Genomic DNA, 20054 nt, shown 5'->3' with positions numbered 1-20054 from the left:
AAAAAAAAAAAAAAAAAAAGTATGACACCATCTGCAAAAGGGGAACATATTAACACTGACTCCCAGGACTCCAGAAGCTGTAACTGCCCCTGAGCACACTGTTCAGAGGTAGTGAATTTGCAGCAGTTAATTTCTTAGGCACCACAGTAATGTGATGGTTGTTAAGACCATAATGAAAAAAGCATATAGGCTGGGCATGGTGGCTCACACCTGTAATCCCAGCACTTTGGGAGGCTGAGGCAGGCGGATCTCTTGAGCACAGGAGTTCAAGACCAGACTGGGCAACATGGTGAAATGCATCTCTGAAAAACAAAACAAAAATTAGCCAAGTGTTGTTATGCACGCTTGTAGTCCCAGCTACTCAGAGCCTGAAGTGGGAGGATCGCTTGAGCCTGGGAGACAGAGGCTGCAGTGAACCATGATTGCGCCACTGTACTCCAACCTAGGCGACAGGGTGAGACCCTGTCTCAAAAAAAAAAAAAAAAAAAAAAAAAAACCGGCCGGGCACAGTGGCTCACGGCTGTAATCCCAGAACTTTGTGAGGCTGAGGTGGGCGGATCACGAGGTCAGGAGATCGAGACCATCCTGGCTAACACAGTGAAACCTCGTCTCTACTAAAAATACAAAAAATTAGCTGGGCGTGGCGGCGGGCGCCTGTAGTCCCAGCTAGTCAGGAGGCTGAGGCAGGAGAATGGCGTGAACCCGGGAGGCAGAGCTTGCAGTGAGCCGAGATCCCACCACTGCACTCCAGCCTGGGCAACAGAGCGAGACTCCATCTCAAAAAAAAAAAAAAAAAAAAGCAAATAGGAAACAGTGGGAAAGGAAGACCTCAAGGTAGAAGGTGAAGGTGGGCACATGTGAAAGGCTCCAGCTCCCAGCAGCCCAAAAGGTCTCCTCCCTCAAGCCTCCTCTTGCTGAGACTGGAGCCTCACCAAGCTCTGTCCACTTCAGATGGCAGTGCTGAGGAGTCAATTACATTGATGACTTAAGTAAAGCACTTATTAGCACGGTATCTTGCACCTTGTAAACACTAAATGGTGGCTGTGGATGTTGTGATTAACATTCTTATTTCAGTGTTGGGTGGCTGGGGGTGAAGGGCTATGTCTGGACCAGGCATTCAGGTGAAAGAGCGGCTTAGCACATAGCCCCACTAATGCGAAGAGCATAATATAGAGGTTGAAAGTTCAGACTCTAGAGCCTGAGAACCTGAACTTGAATCCTTGCTTTATCATGTAATAGCTGCATAATCTTGGGCTTCACTTTCTTCTTCTGTAAAATGGGGATGTGTTGTAGAGTCATCTGAGGACTGCATGAGTGCATAACTGGATGAGAGGCACCTGGGGCAGCATGGCAGCCAGCACTCACCACAGTTAGCTACTGTTACACTGGAGAAGTGAGCTGTTAGGAAGCTCTTTGGTACTCCCTGGACTAAGGATTTGGGGAAAAGGATTGAACTCAGGTTGTGGAACTTGACTTCTCAGGTGGACTGGCAACCAGGGGCGGGGACCATGCCCTTCAGAACTGTGGGCTCAAGGCCAGGCTCACACCTGTAATCCCGGCACTTTGAGAGGTCAAGGCGGTAGGGGTGCTTGAGGCCAGGAGTTCGAGACCAGCCTGCAACAGAAGACTCCATCTCTTCCCCGCAAAAAAAGAAAAAGAAAGAAATAAATATGGGCTCAAAGCAATGAAATGAGCTCCTCCAGTGTTAGAATTTCTCTAGTTTCTTCACTGGATGGAAGGGGGGGCCATTTTCACACCTGAGGCCCCACCATCTGCAGACATTTTGCCAGGGGGCTGCAGGCTGTGCCCTACCCCCACAAGTTTCTTCACACACTCACAAGTGGGTTGGCTCCTGGAGTGCGGTGAGAATCCACCGAGAGGTCAGGCAGGGTGGGAATGGAGCAGTAGGGGCGTCTGGGATGCCTGCAGAAGCACAGCTTTTCTTAGCTTCGTGACTGCATGGGCCTTGGCTTCTCAGCCCACATTTTACCAGGTACACATGTTCCCCTGGGGGGTGCCCTTGATGACCCTTCTGAAGCCCTGAGCATGTGGGAGGCTGTGCTCACATGGCCAGCATTCTTCTGGGGAATGAGAGCACAAGCCTCCAGCATTGCTTGTCAGGTTTATTGGGTGCGGATTGGGCCGCATGCTGTCTATCAACAGGGCTTAAGGTTGGTAGCAGGGGATGGCTGAGAGCTCTGTGGGCTCTGGTGTTGAGGAGCCATGCTGGGGCCATGCTGGAAGAGCCTGACTCCCTTCCATTTCTGACAGTTTCCATGTGGGTTATTTGGGGATGGTGCACTTTGCTGTCATCACCAAGCATTTCCAGAGCACCTGCGCTGTGTCAACCCCCTTGCTGAGCGTTCTTACTCTCTCCTGCCTTGGTCAGGGGCTGGGAGCTCCAGCTCTGCAGCGCTATCAGTAGTCTCGGAAAGTACACAGGAAGGCTGTCCTGTAGCACCCCCCATCATACACCAAAGCCCCCAACCCCAAATTAGGAATTCTATGTTGAGCCCCTGTTTTGCAGGGGATTAACTGTGCTCCAGTATGGGCAGAAGCTGAGTGTCTGTGCGGGTTTTTTTTGTATAAGCCCTTGAACATTCCCAAAAGTATGTTTCCAGAGATGTTAACCTAAGGAGGTGAGGTTCTACTTGCACTCCATCCGCACTTGTCATTTTCTTCTCCCTTCTCCAACCCCATTTCTGGGTCACAGTTTCCCCAGAGGCCTCTTATAACTAGGAAGAGTGAATGGAAGGGTCCCTCAGAACTCATCCCGTAAAGGCCAGTGGAGACAGCCAATGTTTCCCCAGAGTGGGGGCTTTGAAGTTGCGGAAGCAGGTATGGGATGGGTTGGGAAGGGTCACAGCTGGGATAACCAAAAAAGAGGGTTGCTGGCAGATGCTGAGACCTAGTCCCCGAGCCACTGCCAGAACAGGAGTTGAAGAACTTCAGTCTGAGAGTGGCTAAGAAAGGGGCTGCTGGCCTTTTGGGGGAGGCTACAGTGATTCTGTGGCTGGCCTGAAGGAATGCTGTTGGCTGAAGCGGTAACTCTTCAGCAGGGGGAGGCCTGCTCTGTGGGGGGGGGCGGGAATGTCCTCAATACCCTCTGCTGTATACACTTTGATGTGAACTTGTCCCCTGGTTCGTCATGTCCCCTAATTTGTGAGGGCAAGACTGTTTCTCATGTAGCACTGTGTCCCTCATACAGTGTTGACAGAAGCCTCTTGGTGAATGGGGCCATGAATGGATGTATGAGCAAGGCCCGCAGCAGGATTCTTGGTGGAATGGCTCGAGAGGACAGACTCCTGGTACCCACAGGGCGCCACAAGTGTAGCTCCCTACAAGTGCTAGTTGCTATTGTTGGTGGGGATAATGCCTGTCCCTATCCCACTCCACCCTGGCCTCTGTCACCATAGGACTGGGGTGGGTTTGGGGGAGGCTTCTCAAAGCAGCCTCATTCCTTCCCACCTTGCAGCCCTCCAGGCAGGTCTCCAGGGCTTAATACATAGTCATTTCATTTTCCATAGAAAAGCACACAATGTAGTTCCATTGGCTACTGGGTAAGAACAAATTTCACCCTGCTAAGCAATTCCAAGATACTAAACAAAGGGGGCAGGGGCTCAAAGAGGAGGAGGTTGGGGCCGTACTGCTTGCCCTCAAGGTTTAATCGCTCCTCAGAAGGACCTAGATTTTTACAGCCTATCTCCTATTCAAGGCTTTCTTGTCATCAGGATCTAGGTTTGAGGCCTGGTTCTACCACTTACAACCCAGTGAGGATCCCCAGGGGGATCAGTCCCATTGTGCATATGAGACAACAGGCTCAGACGTGCTAAGTGACTCAGTCAAGGTCATAGAGCTAGTTGGGGGCAGAGTTGGGATTTGCACATGGGCCAACTGTCTAAAGACCCAATGGGCTCATATACCGCTATGGGCAGAACTTTTCCAGAACAGCCCCAGTTTTCCTGGCAGCCGTAAAGGGAACCTGTAGCTTTCTAGGGGCAATATCAGTTGTTACAAGATCTGAATCTTTCATGTCTAATGACCTAGCCCTAGCCTCAGTAGAGGACTCCTGCCCCATATACCACCCAGGGAAACAGGCATTACGGCCCCTACCCAGGACAGCTGGTGCCAGGAACCCAACTTTCCTCATAGGGTAATGGACCTCCCTTCAACCTGTCTATTTATTTATTTATTTATTTATTTTCAATAGAGACAGAGTCTCACTCACTATGTTGCCCAGGCTAGTCCCGAACTTGTGGGCTCAAGCAATCCCCCTGCCTCACCCTCCCAAAGTGACAGGATTACAGGGGTCAGCCACCGTGCCTTGCCTCTCCTTAAACTTCCTTTCCGGAGACTCTAGAATCTTTCTTTTTGGTGGAAAACAATAAAAGATTTGGCACTCCACATGGAATGCAGCAGGAGACTGCAGGGGGTGAACTCCCCCAGTCCCTTCCAGCCCTGGGCCCTGCTGCCTGCCCTGCCCAGCACACCAGCCCTGTAAGGCATCTGCTCTCCCAGGGGACCTTTGACAGGCCCTCCAGCCCATGGTCAGCTCTTCCCTGCCCTCCCTTGTAAAGATAGATGAGACTGGCAGCTGTAGTGTCTGGTACCAGGAAGTCCCCAGGTGGCTGAAGGGAGTGGGGCCAGAGCCCCAGCTCTTGCTGGGACAGCTTTGTGGGAAATGCAGGGGAATGTTTGGGGGCTTTGAGACATGGTGGAGGTGGGTCAGGGGGACTGATGCAGGATGCTGATGGAGAGGTGGTAAGGAGTTTGTGCATGGGAGTGGGACTGGGAGATGTCACATATTTCCCTGGGGCTTTCGTGATAAATATAACTTTGGTCAAGGAGAAACCAGCAGTAGGCCACAGCCTAGGCCAAGGTAAAAATGCCGCCTTCTAATGAGCTCCAGATCCACACAAACTGCACCTTTTAATGTCCTAGGGAACTTTAGCCAAGGCCTAGGAAAAGTCTCCTAGAAGCAGAGTTGGGAGACGCCACAGATCCAACCCTCAGCCTGGAGCTCGTAGAGGCATTCCGGATGCCTCCAGATCAAAAGACCGCATAGGTATCACTGACCACCTTGAGGGGATGTAGCAAGGGTGGCATCAAACCATCTGAATTGGCATCACCTCAGTCTTGCTTTGGGAAAGGAACAAACGCTTCTGAATTCATGGCAGTGGTATCACCTGTGAGGGGTGTGGTCATTGCCAGTCAGTCCTGCCCTCTTTGGCTCTGCCCTCTCTTAGGCGAGTGGCTGGAAAGTGACCTCTGCAAGCACAGGCAGACCCATATCTTCCAACCTCCTGTTGGAGCTGTTCTCACCAGAGTCTGTCTGCAGACTTCCTCCCTTGCAGCCACGTGGGGCCAAATGACTCTGCAGAGAGGGAGATGCCCTCTCCTCGGGTGATGGGTCACAGGAAGGAAAGAGGTGACCTCAGTGGGGAGCCGCGTGGGCTAGCAAGGCATCAGTGGGCTGTGGCTGCCGAATGCAGCACACAGAGGCTCTGGCCTTCGCCCTCAGTAAGTTCTCATTTTAAACTTTCTGGATAGACAAATAATCCTCTTCCTCTCATCTTTTGCCAATGGAAGTGGTGAAATGTTCTCTCCTCTGTTTAATCAGATAAGACTTCTAGAGGAAGCAGCATCAGAAGGGCCAAGGTAAGGGAGAAAATGCTGTGCTTTGCCCATCTGAACCTATCAAGGGCATTAAACTTGGATCCTAACGCACGTGGCAGACACAGAGCAACATCATGTCGCCATAAGGCCTGGAGGAGATGGGGGCAAAGAACCGTTTCTTTTTTTTTTTTTTTTGAGACGGAGTCTCGCTCTGTCGCCCAGGCTGGAGTGCAGTGGCCGGATCTCAGCTCACTGCAAGCTCCGCCTCCCGGGTTCGGGCCATTCTCCTGTCTCAGCCTCCTGAGTAGCTGGGACTACAGGCGCCCGCCACCTCGCCCGGCTAGTTTTTTGTATTTTTTAGTAGAGACGGGGTTTCACCGTGTTAGCCAGGATGGAAAGAACCGTTTCTTACCTCTGAGTCTGATCACTAGGTGCCTCAATGAGTCACAGGTCAGTACAGGCTTTCAGAGGTCATCCTTTCCATTCCCCTGCCTCCATCCAGGACTCCCAAACCACCCCGTGGGATTCCCCTAACCCTAATGCTTTTCGCAAAGGGAAAAAAATAACTGTTGCTACCTAGTTTTCTCATCAAGAGGCCTGTGGACCTTTACTGCATGGAAGTTGTTTGTTATATCTAACCTAAACTACTCCTGCTATAAGGGATAGGCAGTTGAGTAAGGTCTAGAGACAGAAACACAGGCAAAAATAACCTCTCGAGGTCACCGGGATGCACCATCAATTCTAGAAGCAAGAAGAAGTTGTTCTAGCCTCCCTTTCAGATTAGCACAAAGGAAGCAGCTCTGCTATGTGCCGGCTCTGAGGAGCTCAGTTCAACAGAAATCCCAGCCCTGGGAGGACTCTGGGCTCCTTCTCCTTTTAAGGCAACGTCTGAGTGCTCAGGGCTACACAAGCTGCAACCAGCCCCAGCCCCTCTCATTCCTGGCTATTTGGAGGAAACTGATGATTAATCAACCCTTTCCCTCCCATCCCCAGCCTGTTTTTCATTAGGTTCTTTTTAAAGTGTTGGCACACCTCCTCAAGAACAGACACTTGGCAGATCCTTGCCAACTAGGACCCCAGTGTAGGGGAGGTAACTAGGAGGGAGTGGGGAATAGTCCTGGATTAGGACAAAGGGGAGAAGTCAGGATGTGGGGTGTCAGGGAAGAAGGTTAAATTGAGGCTGGGCATGGTGGCTCACTCCTGTAATCCCAGCACTTTGGGAGGCTGAGGCGGGCGGATCACGTGAGGTTGGGAGTTCAGGACCAGCCTGATTAACATGGAGAAACCCCATCTCTACTAAAAATACAAAATTAGCTGGGCGTGGTGGCGCATGCCTGTAATCCCAGCTACTCAGGAGGCTGAGGCAGCAGAATCACTTGAACCCAGGAAGTGGAGGTTGCAATGAGCTGAGATTGCACCATTGCACTCCAGCCTGGGCAACAAGAATGAAACTCCGTCTCAAAGAAAAAAAAGAATAAAAAAATAAGGAAAGAAAGAAGATTAAATTGAGTCCTGGCTAGGGGCGAAAGGGAAGGGTCTGAATGGGAGTCCTAGCTCTGAAGGGGGCTGTGTGAAAAGAGGAGGCTAGTGGGTGAGCTCTGTGGTAGCTGGGCACTTGGGCACCCCAGGGATGCTGGGTGGGCAGAGAGGAGCTGCTTTGGCCCCTGATGGGGAAGGTCAGAGATGGTTACACTGACTTGGTGGCTGTTAGTGAGACAGTCAGGTCTGAAACCCAGCTTTCCCTGAACTTGCTAGGTGAAGTTAGTTAAGTCATGTTCTCTATGGATCCCCAATTTCTCTCTGAGTGAACCCTACAAGTGGCGTGGGAACTCTGGAAAGGGAAGTTATGCAGTGCACAGTGGGCTCTGAGAACTTCCAAACTGTGCACATTTTGGGAAGGGAAGGAAGAGGGGAGGGCAGGAGTCTCTGCCTTAGGGCCTGATCTCTAGACCATGGGCCTAGAGAAGCTGGTGCCTCCAGCTCTCACCTCCAAGCTCCCAAAGTGGACAGAATCACTGATGAAACTGCTCTCAACTTGACGAGATCAGGGAATAGGAGATGGAATTCCCTGATCAAACTATGGGCAGATCATTATAAGAGCTTCCTAAAAGGGCTGATCCATTGAGTTTCCTTGTTTCCACTCTATTTGCATACTCCTCTCCTTCGGTCCCTTTCAAATCAAGGTTCAGTAAGGTCACCATCACTTCTGCTCTGGGGTAGAATCCAGTTGATCTTAGGGTCAAACCCAGTTCCCTGGGGGCCTGAGTGAGTGTGAGGGGGAGCTCTCTGCCCCTTGCTCCATCACCACAGCCCCAGTGGGGCCTCCAGCGCAGCTGGACCTTGGGGCCTGCAGGGCAGAAGGCTAGAACAGATACATTCCAAGGCCCTGTCTCACTAGGCGCTGTGCCCCTTGGCTGCTTATTGTGATTCTAGCAGAGGAGCCAAGGACTCTCACTGCTAAAAAAACCTAGGGGCTGGTCCCCAATGGCATGTGTTTGTGGTGCAGGTACAAACCGTTTCCATAGGACTCACTTTTCTTTCCATTCCCTCGGCGAAGAGTGGAGGTTGAAGAAATGCAACATGGGCCAGAGAGTGTGATAGAGAGCTGCTTTCCTTTCTTCCCTGCCTTCTCCCCACACCCCAACCTGGCACTCTTGAAAGAAAACTTTTTAAATATTCAAACCGTAGTCTCTTCCTCTTGAAAAACCTTTAGGGGAGGACATCACAGCCTCCCTTTAAGTCCCAGTTGCTCTGGGGTCTCCATCACAGTTGGACAGTTAAGTCTAATGTCTAACCCTGCCACTTCCTCTGCTTCTCTGATGAAGATGAGAAGCAAGTGCTCTCAAAACAGGGCTCAGGCTCGGTGCACCCTTATGGAGGAAGAAACAGGGATCCACGGAGGTGTGGGTGGGTGGCTTATGCTGTGTATAAAACTCAAGCCCCTGGCCAGGCACGGTGGCTCACGCCTGTAATCCCAGCACTTTGGGAGGCCAAGGTGGGTGGATCAGGAGGTCAGGAGTTAGAGACCAGCCTGACCAACATGGTGAAACCCCGTCTCTACTAAAAATACAAAAATTAGCTGGGCGTGGTAGCGCGCGCCTGTAATCCCAGCTACTCAGGAGGCTGAGGCAGGAGAATCACTTGAACCTGGGAGGCAGAGGTTGCCATGAGCCAAGATCACACCATCACACTCCAGCCTGGGTGACAGAGCAAGACTCTGTCTCAAAAAAAAAAAAAAAAAAAAAAAAAACCTCAAGCCCCCTTCGCAGCTCAACTGACTAGGGTCCCATGGCCTCTCTCACAAACTTCTCAGTGTCTCGGGGGTCAAAATTGAGTCATAGAATCCAAGATCCAGAATCTGGCAGAGTCTTCCAGAGATCAGCTGACCCAATGAATTCCAGGGCTCTCCACAGAGAGGTGCTTGTCCTTAGCTAAGTTTTTACTAAAAATAAGGACAATACCGTGAATTTTAAAAAACACACATATTTGTTGTTAAGGTATATTCTTTACTCTGTTATGCCTACCTTCTTTAAAATTAGCTCCCTCTTATTTTGATGAGACGATGATGGTAGATAGAATTTTAAAATACCGGACGGGCATGGCGGCTCCCACCTGTAATCTCAGCACTTTGGGAGGCTGAGGTGGGAGGACTGCTTGAGGATAGGATTTTGAGTCCAGCCTGGGCAACATAACGAGACCCCATCTCTAAGAAAAAAAAAAATTACAAATATCCTCAATTGGTAAAATAAAATGTTAGTATATGTTGATCCCTCCAGTTTTATTTTTCCTTTGGAAATGTATTGGCTTATAAAATTCCTGTATTTCAGAACTACTGACCTACTCCTTAAAAACTGGGGCCAGGACTAAGGTGAGGGGATGTGAGGCACTCACTTTGGGCACAGAATACAAGTGGATGCCAAAAAGTCAGTGAGTAAGATAACTGATGTTTTCATGTATGTGTGTGTGTGTATACACACACCACACACACACACACACACACACACACATATATATATATATATTTTTTTGAGACAGAGTTTTGCTCTTGTTGCTTAGGCTAGAGTGCAATGGCGCAGTCTCGGCTCACCGCAACCTCCACCTCCCAGGTTCAAGTGATTCTCCTGCTTCAACCTCCTGAGTAGCTGGGATTATAGGCGTGCACCACCATGTCTGGCTAATTTTGTATTTTAGTAGAGACGGGTTTCTCCATGTTGGCCAGGCTGGTCCCAAACTCCCGAACTCCTGACCTGAGGTAATCCGCCTGCCTCAGCCTCCCATAGTGTTAGGATTACAGGCATGAGCCACAGCGCCCGGCCTTCATGTATATATATATGTATTTTTTTTTTTTTTTTGAGACAGAGTCTCCCTCTGTCGCCCAGGCTGGAGTGCAGTGGCGCGACCTGGGCTCACGACAAGCTCCGCCTCCCGGGTTCCCGCCATTCTCCTGCCTCAGTCTCCTGAGTAGCTGGGACTACAGGCAACGGCCACCTCGCCCGGCTAGTTTTTTTGTATTTTTTAGTAGAGACGGGGTTTCACCGTGTTAGGCAGGATGGTCTCGATCTCCTGACCTCGTGATCCGCCCATCTCGGCCTCCCAAAGTGCTGGGATTACAGGCTTGAGCCACCGCGCCCGGCCTCATGTGTATTTTTTAAAATAAAACTAATGCAAAAAGTCCACAATAAACAGCAATGCAAAATTTTAAAGACAGAATCAGTGTTAGTATTTCACCTTTTGCCTCAGGTTCCAATGTGCTTGGCATGGCACTGCTTAGAAGCAGTTCTTCTAAATCACCCATGATAGGAAAGGGCAATTCTGGGTCTGAGAATACTCCATAAAAGGAACTGCCACAACATTTGCAGGTGTTTGGTTGTCTCATGACCCTGAGGCCTTGAGTCTGATGTCATTCCATTTCTGCAGCTTAAACCTGAGTCCCTCTTTTGCTGCCCTCAATGGAGACATCCACCCCACTCTCCCAAACAACACAACTGTCCTTCAGAGGCTCAAGGGCAGTTACGTAAGCGCTCCCCCACACATCCCCATACTCATTCCTCTCCCTCTGTAGCCAGCTTTTCATGTTTATTTTTCTTTTCTGAATTCTTAGGAAAGCAAGCAAGTGGAGACCAAGACAGATGCCAAGAATGGAGAGGAAAGGGGCAGAGATGCCAGCAAAAAAGCCCTGGGCCCCAGACGGGACTCAGATCTGGGGAAGGAGCCAAAGAGGGGTGGTTTAAAGAAAAGCTTCTCTAGAGACAGAGATGAAGCTGATGGCAAGAGTGGTGAGAAGCCCAAGGAAGAGAAGATCATCCGGGGCATTGACAAGGGCCGGGTCAGGGCTGCAGTGGATAAGAAGGAGGCAGGGAAGGATGGAAGAGCAGAGGAGAGGGCAGTGGCCACCAAGAAGGAAGAGGAGAAGAAAGGGAGTGACAGGAACACAGGCTTGAGCAGGGACAAGGATAAAAAGAGAGAGGAGATGAAGGAGGTGGCCAAGAAAGAGGATGATGAGAAGGTAAAAGGGGAACGTAGGAACACAGACACCAGAAAAGAGGGTGAGAAGATGAAAAGAGCAGGTGGGAACACAGACATGAAAAAGGAGGATGAGAAGGTAAAAAGAGGAACTGGGAACACAGACACCAAAAAGGAGAATGAAAAAGTCAAGAAGGATGAACCCTTACATGAAAAGGAAGCCAAGGAAGACAGCAAGACTAAAACACCCGAGAAACAGATGCCCAGTGGCCCCACCAAGCCCTCTGAAGGGCCGGCCAAGGCGGAGGAGGAGGCAGCTCCCAGCATATTTGATGAGCCTCTGGAAAGAGTGAAGAACAATGACCCTGAGATGACTGAGGTGAATGTCAACAACTCAGACTGCATCACAAATGAGATCTTGGTCCGGTTTACTGAGGCTCTGGAATTCAACACTGTGGTTAAGGTGTTTGCCTTGGCCAACACGCGAGCCGATGACCACGTGGCCTTTGCCATTGCCATCATGCTCAAGGCCAACAAGACCATCACCAGCCTCAACCTGGACTCCAACCACATCACAGGCAAAGGCATCCTGGCCATCTTCCGGGCCCTCCTCCAGAACAACACACTGACCGAGCTCCGCTTCCACAACCAGCGACACATCTGTGGAGGCAAGACAGAGATGGAGATCGCCAAGCTGCTGAAGGAGAATACTACCCTGCTCAAGCTGGGCTACCATTTTGAGCTGGCCGGGCCCCGAATGACCGTCACCAATCTGCTCAGCCGCAACATGGACAAGCAGAGACAAAAGCGGCTGCAGGAGCAAAGGCAGGCACAGGAAGCCAAGGGAGAGAAGAAGGATCTGCTGGAGGTACCCAAGGCCGGGGCTCTGGCCAAGGGCTCCCCAAAACCTTCACCTCAACCATCTCCAAAGCCCTCTCCAAAGAACTCACCCAAAAAAGGGGGTGCTCCAGCTGCCCCACCTCCCCCTCCCCCTCCCTTGGCTCCACCCCTTATCATGGAAAACCTGAAGAATTCACTCTCACCAGCTACCCAGAGGAAGATGGGAGACAAAGTCCTCCCTGCCCAGGAGAAGAACTCCCGTGACCAGCTATTGGCCGCCATCCGCTCCAGCAACCTCAAGCAGCTCAAGAAGTTAAGTAGTTGTTGGCGTGAACCAACAGGGCGGGGCTGGTTAGGGCCTGGAGGAGAGGGCAGGACTGCAAAAGGGAAGGCATGCAGAGGAGCTCCTGTCGGCTGCAAATGAAATAGACTCCCAGGGCCCATAGGGAACTTCAGGTCATCTTATGCATCCTTCTGCCTGCAGGCAGGTCACACTTGTACATTCCCTAGAGCTGAGACTCTACCCTTCCTTTAAGGAGCTTCCTTTAGCCCCTCACTCCATGCTTCTCTTTCATCCTGCAGTGAAGCCTGTTTCTCCTTAAAATGGAGAAATGGCCTCTACAGAGTAGTTTTGCCTCAGGTCCTTCCTTTAAGTCTTCTCCATTTCCCCAAACAAAAATGATCCATGTTTTACTTAGCCTCCTCTCAGGACAAGCCGAGTCCTACAGGTCAGTCCATCCGAAAGGTCTCTGGGAGACTCACCTCTCAGGAGAGTCTACCTTTGCCTAGCCAGTGCTATGGACAGAGGAGCCATCCCTGGACACCCTACTTCTCCAAGCTCTGCCTCCCCTGGAAGTCTGGCCTGGGTGACAAAGTCCATGATCGTTTGTCCATTTGGCTGGATACCCAACCCCCACAACATCATCTGGGACAAGACATCATGAGATAAAGGACAATTTCCATTGTAATTCCAGTGGACTCGATGACATCCAATTTTTACAGACAAGGAAAAATGCTCCTTCAGTGTCAACACCTCATTCACATTCCACAGACATAACATATTGCAGTGTCTCCTGTGTCCTTCCAGTAGGGAGGGAGGTGAGGTGGCCGAGCTCCCTTCTCTAACCTGTCTCTACTTTGCCCCTACAGGTGGAAGTGCCCAAACTGCTTCAGTAGGACCAGGCTACCAGGCACCATCTGCCAATGCCATGACTGCTCAGGCCTCACCTCCCAGGGCTACACAGACCCTGCCCACCCCGTCCCTGGCTGACCTGCTGTGGATGTCCCTATTCTGCCATGGGACAGTCAAGGCCTGGGTCACGCTCAAGGAAGGATGCCTTATCTCTTCTCGCTTTCCTTTTCTTGTCTCTGAGGCTCTCCAAATTTTGCTTTAATACCTGGAGCTCAGGTTTCCGGACAAGAAGAGTCCTTTTAGCACATCGCTGAGAAGATGGCACTGTCCAGGGCCCATGTAACTGGCAAGCTGCAAAAGACCTGTGATCCAGGAAAGATGTCCCACAGGGACCACATCCACCCCAGCCCCACTGCCCTCTAGGGCCAGGATTCAGGCCTCTGAGGAGCCCACGGGGCAAAGCTGCTGGGCCAGTGGCATTCTGTGTGGGACAATGGCAGAAAGATGGAGAGGCACGGGGGCACAAAGGGGAGCATGGGGAGGGGCTGAGGATACCCCAAAGTCCAGGCTAATCAGAGGATGTGGCAGGGGCAGTGGCCTGGATGGACAGTGCCTGGTGGGAGTAGACTCCAGACAGGAGGAGTGGGACAGACAGCAGCTGGACTTGAAGGTTTGATGCCAAAGTAGACATTTTCCTCACACCCACCTGCTGCTGTATAAATAGCTGTGTATCTGTTTTTCCATAAGATTTTGATAATATATACAAACCTTTAGCTGTGAATGGCTGTGCCCCACCTGTTGTCCTGAACTGTGAGTCCTGATCCTAACCCTGGGCTCCCTGGAGGACTCTAGAAGCTGAGGTTCCCTGCCATGCTATTTGAGTTGGCCATGAAATAAATTCACATCCTCAGAAAGTGCAGCATGGAGGAAAATCTGAACTCTGAGCAGAGGACTCTCCACTGACCTGGTTGTTCAGGTCTAGAAGGCCAGGCCTCTACTAGGTCTGCTCCTGAACCAGTCCTGCTGCCTGGAGTCAGTAGCCAGAGCTGTTCTCAGGGGTGCTGGGGCAGAGTGGAGTGCAGGGTGCTGGGATGGCTATATTAGGCATGTTTAGGGATGCTCATTCCATGACTCTGCCTAACCACAGGCTCAGGGCCAGGTCCTCACAGCAGTCACAGGCCCAGGAAGGCAGCAGGCAGAGAAGTGGAGTGACTATTTGGAGAATAGCACCCATACCTGTGTACCCTAGGGCTCAGAAGGGCCTCATCTTCCCCAGCCCTCCCCATCTACTCACCAATTCTGCTTCCTGCCCCAACTGCAGGAATGCTGACAATGCTGCCATGCCCACCATCGTGTGTAGATGAAAGGCATCTTTCCGAATTTCATTCTCTTGAAGGTGCTGGCACCCCTTGGCACTGTGGAACTGCCACCTTGGGTCTGTGTCACTTGTAGGTTTCTCTGCCTCCAGGTTGCCTCAACAGCAGGAGGCACAGCAGTTTCACCATCGTTGAGGTGAGGGTAGGCTACCCCAGCTAGGAAGCAGGATCACTGTGCTAGGTCTGCCCAAAACCAGAGGGCAGTCTAGTCCTGGGGTAAAGCCCTCAGATCCCAGGGCACACTCTTTCCCATTCCCTCCACCCACTTGCCTGTCACCCCAGTCACCTAAGCAATCACTGGGCCCAGAGGAGAGGAGACAGACACACACTGGCTCCTAGACCTAAAGGGTATGAGCTGGAGCTAAGGCCAGCTAGAGCTTCCACCGTCAGCCCCCACTGTCAGCCCCACTGCACCCCCCGGGCCTGCTGGGTGCTGGGCACTAGCTAGATGCTTTAGGTTGCTTCAGCTGATCTTTCAACTCTGTGAGGTGGATACCAGTATTCTATTTTGCAGATAGAGTTTGGCCCAGAGAGGTTAACTAATATATCCATGATCACACAGCTAATAAAAGGCAGAGCTCAGGTCTTTTTTGTTTGTTGGTTTTGTTTTGAGCCCAGGTCTTCAGGCCATAGAACTGCTTCTCATTAACAGCTCTCCTTCCTTCCCTCACTGAAATAAGGCTGTGACGGTGCTGCAGGAAAGCACTGGATGCTCACCTGAACCCAAACAACCTACCTCCAAATCTTAAGGCTCCAACACCTTAAAAAGGTGTCACCTTAGGAAGCCCTTTCTACCAAACTTCAAACATGATTTAGCCAGAGAGAAAAACCACTCCCTACTGTCCCGAGCAACAAGTGAGCGGCCCCTCCGCGGTCCTCCTGCGGGATGCTGTTTCTGCCCTGGATGATGTAATCATTCCTCTGGTGCACTTGAACCTGGTGCGGAAGCGCAGCGCCACCTGGGGGTGGACCGCAACCCAGATTCTCCAGCTGCCCCAGGGACGCCCTGGAGCTGTGCTAGGGACCAGGGGAGGGAGGCAGTTCAAGGGAGGAGGAGGAAAAGATGGGTAGATAGCCTGGTGAGCTTTGGAAAAGGGGCCCGAACTCCAGAGGCTGCGTTTCTGCTGGGCCATGCACCCACTGCTGCCCACCTGCCCCACCAGCACTGGCAGTCACCCATCTATCCAGCTTCCTTTCCTAAAACTTAGGGGGGAACATCCAGAAAGGCTCTATCCTTGTCTGGTGCCCGTACGGTACGGGGACAAAAAAAACAGGTTCAAAGACAGCAAATGACTTGTCCAAGTTGATGAATCCGGATTTGAACCCAAGTCTCCTACCTTTGGGTTCATCTAGCAACCTGGATGAAGCCACGGTCTGACCTCCACAGTCTCTGCCTGCAGCCCCCACTGTCATATCGTCCACTCTGCCCCCCCACCCTCCATCACTTCCTGGGGAATCACATTCCTTAGCTCCTACCCACAAGGAAGGGAGGCTTCACCTCTCAGCTCTCCTGGCCCGCAGGGCCCAGCTGTTGCACCCCAAGCTTCTTGCCTCCTGGCCCTATCCAGATGGGAAAAGTGTATTTCCCTCCACCTTCCCTGGGCCACCCCAAGGGATGCCAGCACTGGGACCTAGGCCCTGGTGCTGGCTGTGGGTGGGATGGTAGGCACCAGCAGCTGCCAAGGCGCTGGCCTCACTTGTCCTCACAGAAGCTCAACCTGCAGGTGAGCAAGGGGCTCTAGGCCTGGGCACTGTAGCACACATACGGCACTCTTTAAGAAACATGAGATCTGGATGTAGGTCACCCATGAGCTTCTGGACCACCAAGTCGGGACTGCCATGTGCTGCCCCCTACTCTGCACCCTGCATGGCCAGGCTGGGGCCCCTGACTTCTGAGTTTGGCCTGACTAGGGCTTGTGTCGCTGTGGTGCTGGGCTAGGCTGCTGGCCTAAGAGTGGCCAATAGAGTGTGGCCCCCCTCAGCACCCTTCCCTCAGCACCTCCCACTCGTCCTGCCTATGCCCCTCCTGCCTCTCCCTCCCTCTTTCCTCCAGTCCTCTAGAGCCCTTCCCTTACTTGCCCCTCCCTCCTTTACTCCTTGCCTGAAGTGCCGCCCTTCTGTTCACCTAGGGGGAAGGAGGGAGGCCCTTCTCCCCTCCCTCAAGGTGTCTCTCCTTTGTTGCCAACCTTTCCCCCCCCCGCCCATTGTATTTCCATGTGTCCCTGCCCTAGCTCCTTCCCTGCACCTGACCCCTCCCATCCCCCTGTGAGATCCGCTTCCTCCTGAGCAGGCCCAGCCTGGCAAGATTCCTGCCCTAAGAATGCACTTGTCTTGCTTTTGTCTAAAAATGCCCCTCTTCTCCACCTATGCCTTCCAGACCGCCCCTTGCGGGATTCACCATTCCCTCCCAGCCTGGCAGGACTCGACTGACGCCACTGTCAGCCCCACTGCACCCCCCTGTGCCTGCTGGGTGCTGGGCACTAGCTAGATGCTTTAGGTTGCTTCAGCTGATCTTTCAACTCTGTGAGGTGGATACCAGTATTCTATTTTGCAGATAGAGTTTGGCCCAGAGAGGTTAACTAATATATCCATGATCACACAGCTAATAAAAGGCAGAGCTCAGGTCTTTTTTGTTTGTTGGTTTTGTTTTGAGCTCAGGTCTTCAGGCCATAGAACTGCTTCTCATTAACAGCTCTCCTTCCTTCCCTCACTGAAATAAGGCTGTGACGGTGCTGCAGGAAAGCACTGGATGCTCACCTGAACCCAAACAACCTACCTCCAAATCTTAAGGCTCCAACACCTTAAAAAGGTGTCACCTTAGGAAGCCCTTTCTACCAAACTTCAAACATGATTTAGCCAGAGAGGTCCTGAGGTCCCCCAATCCTTGAGGGACACTGCCCCTCCCACCCTCACTTCTGCCTGCCCTTATGGGGTCCCTGATTGGCTTTCAGGGGTGCTAGTTGAGGAACAAGGTGATCTGGAGGGGCAACTACAGCTTTGTACTCCCCTGGCCCCGCTGGGCTCCCCTTGTTTCCCAGATGAGTCAGATGAGGTGGGGTCAGAGGAGACTGCAGTGCTTTGGGAAGAGATGCAGGGCTGATTGCCTCCATTTAAAGAACTCTAGGATATGTGAGAGACCTCATCACTGCTCAGAGCACGTGACAGTCCTACTTTGTTGCAGTTTTCTCCTTTTCTTCGAATTCTCTTCAGTGTTTTGCGGAGTGAATTGACTGGAAATGGGGCAACCCCACTCTTCCAGTCTCAGTTATGGCTGGGGTAAACCTGCCTCCTATCCCAGACTACAAAGCATTTTTTCATTGACACCAGGTTGTTGATTCAAGGATAATTAATTCTGACTGGCATCACCTTGCATACATTTCACATCATTTCTCAGAGAAACTCAAAAACCTTAATATATCGATCTCTTCCAGCTCTCAGCTTCAGGAGAGAGGAGACTGGACTCCAAACCTCAGAGGACTTGGAGACCCTCTTTCCTAAATTGTGAAGCCAGGGACTCCAGGGCTCCAGCCCCCACCTCTTGTCCCCACCCTCAAAGAGAAAGTGGATTTGTACCTGTGGCCTCAGCCCTGTCTCTACCAGCATCAGCAGCCCCTCCCTGTCTGGGTCTGATCCAGGGGCAGACACATGGGCCCCACGGATATTTCACTGGGAAGGGGAAAGCTGTGAATCTAGGGGCAGGGCTCTGCCAGGGGAATTTCTGACCCTGGCCCCAAAACCCTGGCTCAGGAGTTCTTGCCTTCCAGGCTGCATGACAAGGGATAATCCTCAAGATTATGTGGGTGGCAGAAAGCCACCCCAGAAGTGCTGGGGGAAGGGTGCTGAGGGGGGCCACACTCTCTTGGCCACTCTTAGGCCAGCAGCCTAGCCTAGCACCACAGCAACACAGGCCCCAGTCAGGCCAAACTCAGACGTCGGGGGCCCCAGCCTGGTCATGCAGGGTACAGAGTAGGGGGCAGCACCCTGCATGGGGGCATGGTCAGCACAATGGCCCTACCCAGAACCCAGCTGGGCTGCAGGAGCCCAGAGGTCTGAGGGGGCAGGGCAGGAGAGCAGAGCCTGAGGCTGCTGTGGGGCTGGAGTACCTGTGCATGGGGAGAAAAGGAGGGCTGGGCTTAGAGGATACTTGGATAAGGGGCTTGGGGAGGGGAGGGGCTCCTCACTGGTGGGGCTTTGCCAAGCTGAGCTTACACTTTTCCCACTTGAATTAAAAACAATAAAACTTCCTTCCCTGGATCTGTCACCAGACAAGTCCTGAGAGCACAAGGACCATGACCCCAGGGAACAAGGAGATGGAAGACAGCCAGGCAGCTCCAGAGGTGGGAGGCTCTTCTAGGCAGTATTTGTGGGAGGAGAGGGAGAAAAGGTCACATCCCCCACTGCGTGTCTCAGCGGGGGTCACAGACATGGGCCTGGGGACTGGGATCCAAGCAGCTGACAGAAGCACCTTGCACCAGGTTCTTGGGTCACCCAGTGTCTCTACCTGGCTCCTAGTCCTAGGACCTCTAATCAGGGAGGAAAGGACAGGACTAACAGTTTAATGTACATAATATTTCACCCTCCTGACAGCCATGGGGTATTATACCCATTCGATTTATTTATTTATTTATTTAGAGACAGATCCTGGTTCTGTCGCCCAGGCTGGAGTGCAGTGGCACAATTTCAGCTCACTGTAACCTCCGCCTCCTGGGTTCAAGTGATTCTTCTGCCTCAGACTCCCGAGTAGCTGGGATTACAGGTGCCTGCCACAATGCTTGGCTAATTTTTTTTTTTTTTTTTTTGAGACAGAGTTTTGCTCTGTCACCCAGGCTGGAGTGCAGTGGCCGGATCTCAGCTCACTGCAAGCTCCGCCTCCCGGGTTTACGCCATTCTCCTGCCTCAGCCTCCCGAGCAGCTGGGACTACAGGCGCCCGCCACCTCGCCTGGCTAGTTTTTGTATTTTTTAGTAGAGACGGGGTTTCACTGTGTTAGCCAGGATGGTCTCGATCTCCTGACCTCGTGATCCGCCCATCTCGGCCTCCCAAAGTGCTGGGATTACAGGCTCGAGCCACCGCGCCCGGCTTTTTTTTTTAAATATTAGCAGAGACAGGGATTCACCCTACTGGCCAGGTTAGTCTTGAACTCCTGACTTCAGGTGATCTGCCCGCCTCGGCCTCTCAAAGTACTGAGATTACAGGCATGAACTACAGCGCCTGTCCTATCCCCATTCTATAGATGGGGACACTGAGGCTTGGAAACCTTGGGAGACATGGCCAAGGTCAGAAAGTGGTGGGGCCCAGAATGAACCTAAGAGTACCTGAATGAGAACTGCCTTTGTACAGTTAGCAGTGCCTCAGCTGCTGTAGAGCTGTTGATCCCTAGCAGGGAATATCTGTAGTGCAAACGAGCATCTCTTCAGAGCCATGGCGAAATTTACCTCATTGTCTTTAGGAAGCAGCCCAGGAATAGTCTGCCTTGGTCTGCGTGTGGATGGGGGGGAGGATGGTGCTGTGCTCCAGTGCTGGTGCTGGCCCTCCCCTACTTTTGGTATATGGAGTGGGCAACAGTCTGGGCCCAGCTGAAGGCGGTGTTCCTGGAAAGTGTGGATGGATCCAATGATGCGACTGATA

General features: G+C 52.0%; 1 protein-coding gene across 1 annotated transcript in view; it reads left to right on the top strand.

Moving 5' to 3' along the window:
- Nucleotides 1–15009, top strand: part of LOC105484724 (leiomodin 1) — a 61451-nt gene extending 46442 nt beyond the window's left edge. The window contains exon 5 of the mRNA XM_071077933.1: nt 10718–15009. Coding sequence (XP_070934034.1) covers nt 10718–12343 — 1626 coding nt within the window. The 3' untranslated portion in view covers nt 12344–15009. The remainder of the gene's footprint in view (nt 1–10717) is intronic.
- Nucleotides 15010–20054: the final 5045 nt, after the last annotated feature.

The sequence above is a fragment of the Macaca nemestrina genome, chromosome 1 (genome assembly GCF_043159975.1).
Source record: "Macaca nemestrina isolate mMacNem1 chromosome 1, mMacNem.hap1, whole genome shotgun sequence".
Classification (NCBI taxonomy): Eukaryota; Metazoa; Chordata; class Mammalia; order Primates; family Cercopithecidae; genus Macaca; species Macaca nemestrina.
Note: the sequence above shows the minus strand (reverse complement) of the source record. Positions and strands in the feature narration are given on the sequence as shown.